A 9,172-nucleotide genomic window follows, 5' to 3' on the forward strand; every position below is an offset into this window, starting at 1 on the left:
AACAAACAAACAAAATAAGTTCTCAGATGGAAACTCAATACCTTATGCTATATAGTAACTGACAATTCTTGGATTCTGAGTTTTTTGTATTAGACCACAATGCCATTCTTCCCCTTTAAAGTTGACTGCACAGAAGTTGTGTTTGCCTTCTTTGTAGCTAAAAATATAAGCAAGTCATCAAGATGCCTTTTCATTGTTAAGGGATGATGTCTCTTTTCTAATGTTTAAGAGTTAAGGCCTTCTTTGATGGCAGAGAAAATGGTAGTCTGTTACCTGGGAAGTTTTGTTTCATAAACTACAGAGAGATGCTCACTCCCTTTCTAAGGGTCCTCATAACCTCCTGGCACCTATGTTCCTGTGCCATTTCAGGGCATCCCATAAGGCCTGCTTCACTTTATCATTACGGAGACTAAAGATGAATGGATTCAGAAGTGGAGTGATGATGCATGCCAAGGCTGAGGCCCCTTTCTTAACGAGCATTGACTGGGTCTCTGATGTGCGAATATAGAGGAAGATGGAGCTTCCATAGGCAATGACAACCACAGCAAGATGTGAAGCACAGGTAGAAAATGCTTTCCTCTTTTCTTTGGCTGTTGGAGCTCGGAAGACAGTAGCAAAGATGCAGACATAGGAGACAGAAGTCAGTACCAGGGAGCCCAGAAGAGCAGCTGTGGAAAGTATAAAGGCCACAAATTCCAGAAGTTGAGTATCACCACAGGAGAGTTTCATAAGTGGCCAGCTGTCACAGAAGAAGTGGTCAATGACATTAGGCCCACAGAAAGGTAGGCTAGCCATGAGGATGGTAGGACAGAGCACCCAAAGGAAACCAGCAATCCAGGAAGCCATTACTAGTCGGGTACAGATAGGACGATTCATGAGCGTTTCATAGTGTAATGGTCGGCAGATGGCCAAATAGCGGTCCAGAGACATGACAGCTAAGAGAAAGAAATCAGTGGTTCCCAGGAGGAAATAGAGGTAGGACTGCAAGATGCAGGCAGCAAAAGAGATAGAGTAGTCCCTGGTGATGATGCTGACCATCATCTTGGGGACCACAACAGAGACCCACCCCAGCTCCAGGAGAGAGAGATTTCTCAGGAAGAAATACATCTGGGTTTGCAGGCGATGATCAGTCCAGCTAAGCACAACAATAAGCACGTTCCCTAGGATTGTAACAATATATGTCACCATAAGCCCCAAGAATAGTATGATCTGCAAGCTCCAGCTTACAGGGAAACCAATCAGCACAAATTCTGTTACCTGAGTCCAGTTTTCTGAATACATTTTCCTTTTCCTGTGGGGGCAAAAGGACATATGAGGTCATTTGAGGTTTAGTGACAAATAGTCAATCAACTATATTTGATCACTTAACCTATGTAGGACATTGGGATAGATTTTGAAGACTTGAAAACTATAAGATAAGAGTCTCCAATTTCAAAGGATTTAACTTTTTGATGGGGATACCAACTGAAATTAAGAAATACTTTTGGGTTGGTTGTAGTCAAATAGGAAGCAAGTGCTGAAGGTCTGACTAGTTTAACACATGACTGAATTTTGGATGATTGTATATAATACATGTAATAGGAAATCAGGATTATCATTCTTGTAATCAGCTCATTTTGTTGAAAGATAATAAGTCGAAATTAGAGTAGGTCATGAAGAAACCAAATTATCACTCTCTGAAGATGATATAATGGTGTACTTAGAGAATCAATTGAAAAACTATTAGAAGTAATCCACCACTTCAGCAAAGTTGCAGGATACAAAATAAATCCACAGAAATATCAGCATTCTTGTACATCACTAACAAAATTCAACAGCAATAGATTCAAAGAGAAATTCCACTTAAAATAACTGTCGATAGTATAAAATATTTGGGAATCGATCTGCCAAGGGAAAGTCAGGAACTATATAAGCAAAGCTACAAAACACTTTCCATACAAATAAAGTCAGATCTAAGCAACCGGAAAAATATCAAGTACTCATGGATAGGTCAAGTGAATATAATAAAGATGACAATACTCCCTAAACTAATCTATATATTTAGTGCTATACCAATCAAACTCCCAAGAAACAATTTTACTGATATAGAAAAAATAATAACAAAATTCATCTAGAAGAACAAAAGGTCAATAATTTCAAAGGAATTAATGAAAAGAAAAGCAAATGCAGGTAACCTAGCTGTACCAGATCTAAAACTATATTATAAAGCAGTAGTCATCAAAACCATTTGGTACTGGCTAAGAAATAGAGGAGTTAATCAATGGAGTAGGTTAGGTTCATAGAACAAAACAGTCAATAACTATAGCAATTTAGTATTTGACAAACCCAAAGGCCCCAGCTTTTGGGATAAAAATACACTATTTGACAAAAACTGCTGGGAAAATAGGAAACTAGTATAGCAGAAAGTAAGCATATACTCAAGCCTAACACCATATACCAAGATAAGATTGAAATGGGTTCATGATCAAGACATCATGATATTATAAACTAATTAGAAGAACATAGAATAGTTTACCTCTCAGACCTGTGGAGGAGGAACAAATTTGTGATTAAAAAAAAACACTTTGTATATTCTGAGAGATCATTATTGATCACAAAATAGATAATTTTTATTATATTAATTTAAAAAGTTTTTGTACAAATAAAATGAATGTAGACAAGATTAGAAAGGAAGCAATAAATTGAGAAAACATTTTTACATTCAAAGGATCGGATAAAGGCCTCATTCCTAAAATATATAGAGAATTGACTCAAATTTATAATTGTTCAAGCCATTCTCCAATTGATAAATGGTCAAAGGATATGAACAGACAATTTTCAGGTGAAGAAATTGAAACTATTTGTAGCCACATGAAAAGGTGCTCCAAATCACTATAGATCAGAGAAAGGCAAATTAAGACAACTCTGAGATATCACTACATACCTGTCAGACTGGCTAAGAGGACAGGAAAAGATAATGATGAATGTTGGAGTGGATATGGGAAAACTGGGACACTGGCACATCATTGGTGAAATTGTGAACTGATCTAGCCATTCTGGACAGCAGTTTTGAACTATGCTCAGAAAGTTATCAAACTGTGCATACCCTTTGATCCAGCAGTGTTTCTACTGGGATTATATTCCAAAAAGATCTTAAGGGAGGGAAAGGGACCCATATGTGCAAAAATGTTTGTGGCAGCCCTCTTTGTAGTGGCAAGAAACTGGAAACTGAATGGATGTCCAACAATTGAAGAATGGCTGAATAAATTATGGTATATGAATGCTATGAAATACTATTGTTCTGTAAGAAATGACCAGTGGGATGATTTCAGAGAGCTTTGGAGAGACTTACACGAACTGATGCTAAGTAAAATGAGAAGAACCAGGAGATCATTATATATGGCAACAACAAGACTTTACGACGATCAATTCTGATGGACATGGCTCTCTTCAACATTGAGATGATTCAAACTAGTTCCACTTGTGCAGTGATGAAGAGAGCCATCTACACCCAGAGAGGGAACCATGGGAGCAGAGTCTGGAACACAAACATATCATTCTTATTTTCTCTGTTGTTATTTGCTTGTATTTTGTTTTCTTTCTCAATTTTTCTTTTTTTTTCTTTATTGATCCGATTTTTCTTGTGCACAAGAAAACTGTATAACTATATATACATATATTGGATTTAACATGTATTTCAACATATTTAACATGTATTGGACTACCTACCAACTAGGCAAGGGAGTGGGAAGAAGGAGGGGAAAATTTGGAACAGAAGGTTTTGCAAAAGTCAATGTTGGAGAAGTTATCTATGCATATGCTTTGTAAATAAAAAGCTTTAATAAAAAAGTTGATTGTCTTTACAAAAAAAGAAAGATGAGTCATACATTAAGCATACAGATTTACAGTTATACTATTTGTATGTGTTTATTATAACCTCTACTCAGCAATCTGATCAATACCAGAGCTTCAGGGTAAATATGCACTTAAAGAATCACTAAAATTATAAGTCAGAAAAAATTAAGTTCTAGGGGAGCGGTATATACAATGAATTATATAGGAATTCAGAACATGGAACAATAATTGAGAGGTGGAACAAGCAAGGAAGTCTAACCAAAGAAGCAACTCATCAATTAGATATTGAAAGAAGGGCAATAAAAATATAAATCTAGTAAGATGAAATCTAGTAGAAATGGATGTAAAATCCAACATTTGAGTTCAAAATAGACTTTCCAAATTAGAAAAAGAATGACTACAAAATGGTCACAGATGAGTCAATAGTGTGATGTGGCAGTCAACAAAGTCAAAAGTATCTTAGTTGCTTTAACTAAAGTAGTATTCACAGTGGGGTTAATATTTCTAAAATATTTTGCCCAGGTCAGATTCCATCATTTTAAACTCAAAATGTCCCAAACAGAACTCATTATTTCTCTTTCTAAACTACTCCTTTTTCAACTTTCCTATTTTGGTTGTAGGTATCATCTTTCTAGTAACCCTGTTTTTCAAATTGAGAATCCTTGATTGTTTCTCCATACAGAAGTCACATCTTCATCATCCTCATACTGAAACTGAACTCCTATTCCTCTGGACCCTGGCAAGTTTTTACCCTATCTTATCCTGTCCTGGACCCACTTTGCTATATCAGTCAGTCAATCAATAAATATTTATAAAACACCTACTCTGTACCATGTACTATGCTAAGAATTTCTTAACCATGTCCAAACTATTTGGTCTGTACTGTGGTCTCCTCCTTTTGCTCCTCCTTTTCTTTCTTCATCTGAACTTGGATTCTGAGTATAGAGGTATATACTTCTTTGTATATAAAGAGCTTTAATGGACATAAGTTCTGATTGATGATGATTCCCTAACCTACCTGTGTCCAGAATTACACTTCCTTGACACTTTCCAAGAAATGGCATACCAGGAATACACCTGCCAACTTTCCTACTCTTTCCAACTCTTCTTTCTCTATATGTGTCACCTTCCCCATTAGAATGTAAGCTTCTCTAGGGCATGGAGTTTCATTTATAGCTTCAGTGCTTAGTATAAAGCTTGGCACATAAGAAACATTTGGTAAATATGTTTCATCCATACTTTCATGAAATCATTAATACATTCCTATTCCTTAGAAACAAGCTTGATTGCAATTCTCTTAATCAACCAATTTTGGTAGCCTCTTGTTGCCTCCAGGATAAACACACAATTCTAAGAATACATTAATTTAGCTTCTATATATCTTTCTCGATGTACTAGATATTACTCTTCAATCCTTAATACTCCAGACAAATTAATTTAATTAACTTTTCTCCAAGTTTTATATTTCATCTTTCACATTACTTCTTTGTATAGACTATTTTCCTTCCCTGGAATGTATTCTCTTCTTCCTCCCCCTCTTAGAATTTTTAGTTTTTATCAAAGTTCAGGTAGATAACATTTCTTATCATCAGTTATTTTATTTGTTACAAGTTACATCTGTCAAGCAGAATTTAAGTTCCTGAAAGGCAAGGAATACTTTGTTTTCATCTTTGTATAACCAGAACTTATTGCAATATAGTACATAGTAAATGTAGTGTAACATAGTAAGTCAATGAATATTGAATTTCAATCTCAGTGCTGTCTTAGTATCCATTTTTGGAAGGAAATTAACAAGCTAGAGTGCACTGACACCAGGATGGTGAAGTAAATGATCAATCAAAAGAATTGTGGAAATAGCCTGGAGAAGAGAAGCTGGGGTGGAGGATAAGTCAAGATATTACTTTCAAATTTCTAGATTGTCAAGGACATAAGTTTAAGCTTATTCTGTTTGGCCCCAGAAGAGGGAACTAGGAACAACAAGTAGCAGTGGCAAAGAAGTAGATTTTTAGACAATGTAAGGAATTTATGAACTTTTGAAAGTTTAAGAAGCCTAATCTGGGTGATTACTGTTACAGTTACAGTAACAAATCTCTGAATGTCTTTGCCTCAACTTTGAATTATAATTGAATTAAGAACAAAGCAAGGAGATGTGGGTTTCATAGTTGGCTCATCCATTCACTCATTAAGGGAATGATCTTCACCTAGCCCCTTTATTTTTCTAGATCCTTCATTTCTTCTTTTTAAACTGAGCAACCAGTCTTGAGAAATGCTATTTTCATCTAATTGTCTTCATATTCCAAACATCTAAATGTTTATGAAGTATATATCAATAGGCAAGACAGCAAGACAAGGTGAGTGGTTCCAAATGTGAAATTCTCTGATTTCCATATAACATGTTTCTTGCAAGCTTTGGATGTAGGAGCTTTGACTTTGTTATCATCTTTTGAGTGTGTGTTTTGATCCTTTCTGCTCATTTTCTTAGCCTATTGGCTTTGTTAAAGTACAGCTCTGTTTTCAGGATGGAGGGTGCATTGTCCCAAGCTTCAAGGTTTTTGTGCAGCTATTTTTAGAAATCCTTCTAGGAATCTGACCATAAGCACTCTTTTTTGCCCTGGAGCTGTTAGGTGTGTCCCTGCCACACTGTAGCTGTAAGATCTATGGTGCTGGCTGGAGTTGGGGCTCTGCTGATCAAGGCTGCACTGGAATTGTATACCAGACTTCCACCATGTTGTCACTGACCCTCTCACTGACCTGAGTCCTCCTTGGTGTCCCTGAGCTGAGAGATTCAGAAACCTCCAACACTGCTACTGAACAGAGAGCGCACCTTGCTGATGTTGAGGTCTGGGCTGGAGCTGGGGTAGGGTGCTGGGATTGTACACTGGGGTCCCACTCTGGTTCCATAAACCTTTTCTGCTGACCTTCCAGCTCTTCTTTGGTGTTTTTGGGCTGAGAGATCTAGAAGCCATTAGTTCTGCAGATTCAGAGGTCAGGCCATGGCCAGGATAAGACTGAGTCCAGGGCTGCACTGGCATGTCCTGCCCTGAGATTCCTACCCTGGAGTCACAAACCTTTTCTGCTGAGCTTCTGAGTTGCCTTTGGCTGTAAAATATTCTACTAAGCCTTTTTGGGTGTTCTGATGCTCTAAAATTTGTTCACAATCATTATTTAAAAGGATTTGGAGAAGTTTGGAGGACAAATTGGGCAAGTCCCTATCTTGGCTCCAGCCCCAGAAAGATAATTTTGAATGAAGATAGTGAGTCTCTGATGTATAGGAGAGAAAGAAATGCATTCCTGGCACCAGGTATGGCTAGTAAGACAGGGAGATGGAATGGAAGATGCAGTATTGTTTGTGTGGTGAAGAGAAGCCCAGTATGGGGTGGATAGTAATGTACAACATTCATCACTTTCCACACAAGAAACATGGGGTAGTTGAATTAAATGATGGGTAAATTTTCTCTCAGCTCTAAATACTATAAAGAAATATTAAAATACATTGAAATCAATTCAGCAAAAAGTTATTGAGTCCCTAGTGTTGTTTAAGTGAAAAGAATACTAGAATTGAAAATGAAAAACTTAGATTTGAGTCCTTACTCTGCTGTTTACTAACTTGACTATGAACAATTGCTCAATGTAAATAAGCCTCAATTTACTTATCTGTCAGATGGGGACCATAATATTTGTATTTCCTACCTGATAGTATTACATTAAGAAAATCCCTTTGTTACTATAAAAGCCTATATAAATGAACTCTTAACTACTTCTATCATCTTTTACTTTGTGAGAGCATATGTTTGGATAGCTTCCTATAAGAATGTTTAAAACATTAAACATGGCAGAAAAGAAATAGCATTGGATTGTAAATAAAGACTCCTGACTTCTAATTCAATTCTGAAACTTACAAGCTAAGTGACCTTGAAAAAGTCATGCCTAAAAAGAAGTACAGATGTTATGTGACTAGCAAAGATACTGGGAAATTGACTCAGTGATAAATAATACCCCTCCAGAGAGAGAGAGAGAGAGGAATAATAAAAGAAAGAATTAGAGATTATGAAAGGAGCAAAACTTGGAAGTCACAATTAAGCTAGATGCACCAGAGAGAGCCTCAGGAGATAAGGAAAGATACAACAAACAACCTGAACCATCAGGAAGCTGTGAGAAAGAACTGAGGAAGCCAAGGACAACTTTAGCAAGCCTATATTCCTTCCTTTTCCCACACCTTAAGTGTAGATGGTCAGAGAACCAGATAAATAAATTTCTTAAGTTCCTTGGATCCTTTAACATTTCTATCATATATCATTTTTGTGATTTGTAATATAACAGTAGAGGGAGGCTTGGCTGATCAAGCTGGGACTGAGCAAATGATTTGCCTGCCAAATTTGGCAGACACTCCAGAGACTCCACTTCCCACTCTAGCACTGTTCCCTTTTATAAGCCAGGGATGAGACCAATTGATCCATTTGTTGGCATAATATTATCTTCACACAATCTTCTGGCTACATTCACCATTATCTCAAGACTCCAACTTCTTATAAAACTTATGCTGAACATGAAGAATGTTGGGGAGGTATCTTAGACATGATTTAACTTAGTCCTTCAATTTAGAGAAGAGGAAACTAAAACTCAAGAGTGGTTAAATGAAGTCCTTTAGACCTCACAATGCTGGTTGGTCAGGCTCGGGACTGGAAATCAAGCGTTCTGATTCCTGGTACCATAAGTCATTGCACTCATACTAGACTATTCCATAAAAAAAAAAAAGTAGTGAAGTATTTGATTAATCATCCATATTCTCCATTATAAAGTACACAATCTACCCAACAATAGCAATCACATATCACTTTCAAATGAAAGGAAGCTACATCAAAAGAGCCATCTTTTTCCAATATGAAATCAATAATCATCTTATTATCCAGAATTCTTGAACTCCTGGGCCATATGGAGCCTACCAGTGATTAGCATATTTTTCATCTACAATGGCCTACTAGGTTAATATCCCCAAGCTGCCAAAATATATTCTTAAAACACAAATATGACTAGATGAAAAAATTTCTCTGGCTCTCTTCTGGTTCTAAAATACTTTAATCTACTTGATGTGAAAACTCTAACAGGTTCAGAGAGTGCAGACAGTGATATACCCTTTCTTTTTCTTTCTTCAGTTCCTGTTAATCACTTTTCAGTGAGTGCTGGATTCTTCCTCTAAGCTGAATGCTAATACCATTCCTTCCATTCCCATTCTTTTGTAAAGGAATCCAGAACTCATACTCTACTTTGACCCTCATATCTAGTCTTCTTTTCTCACAAATCACTTGATATATCTCTGAAATTGTATCTCCTTATCCAA

The 9,172-nt window shown here is 36.6% G+C and overlaps 1 protein-coding gene across 1 annotated transcript; it reads right to left on the minus strand.

The window, feature by feature from the left end:
* Positions 1–330: 330 nt before the first annotated feature.
* LOC127557981 (olfactory receptor 6T1-like) lies at positions 331–1,281 on the minus strand. Its single transcript, XM_051991230.1, has one exon. It carries the CDS (start codon positions 1,279–1,281, stop codon positions 331–333), a length of 951 nt encoding a protein of 316 aa, XP_051847190.1.
* Positions 1,282–9,172: the final 7,891 nt, after the last annotated feature.

The sequence above is a fragment of the Antechinus flavipes genome, chromosome 3 (assembly GCF_016432865.1).
Source record: "Antechinus flavipes isolate AdamAnt ecotype Samford, QLD, Australia chromosome 3, AdamAnt_v2, whole genome shotgun sequence".
Classification (NCBI taxonomy): Eukaryota; Metazoa; Chordata; class Mammalia; order Dasyuromorphia; family Dasyuridae; genus Antechinus; species Antechinus flavipes.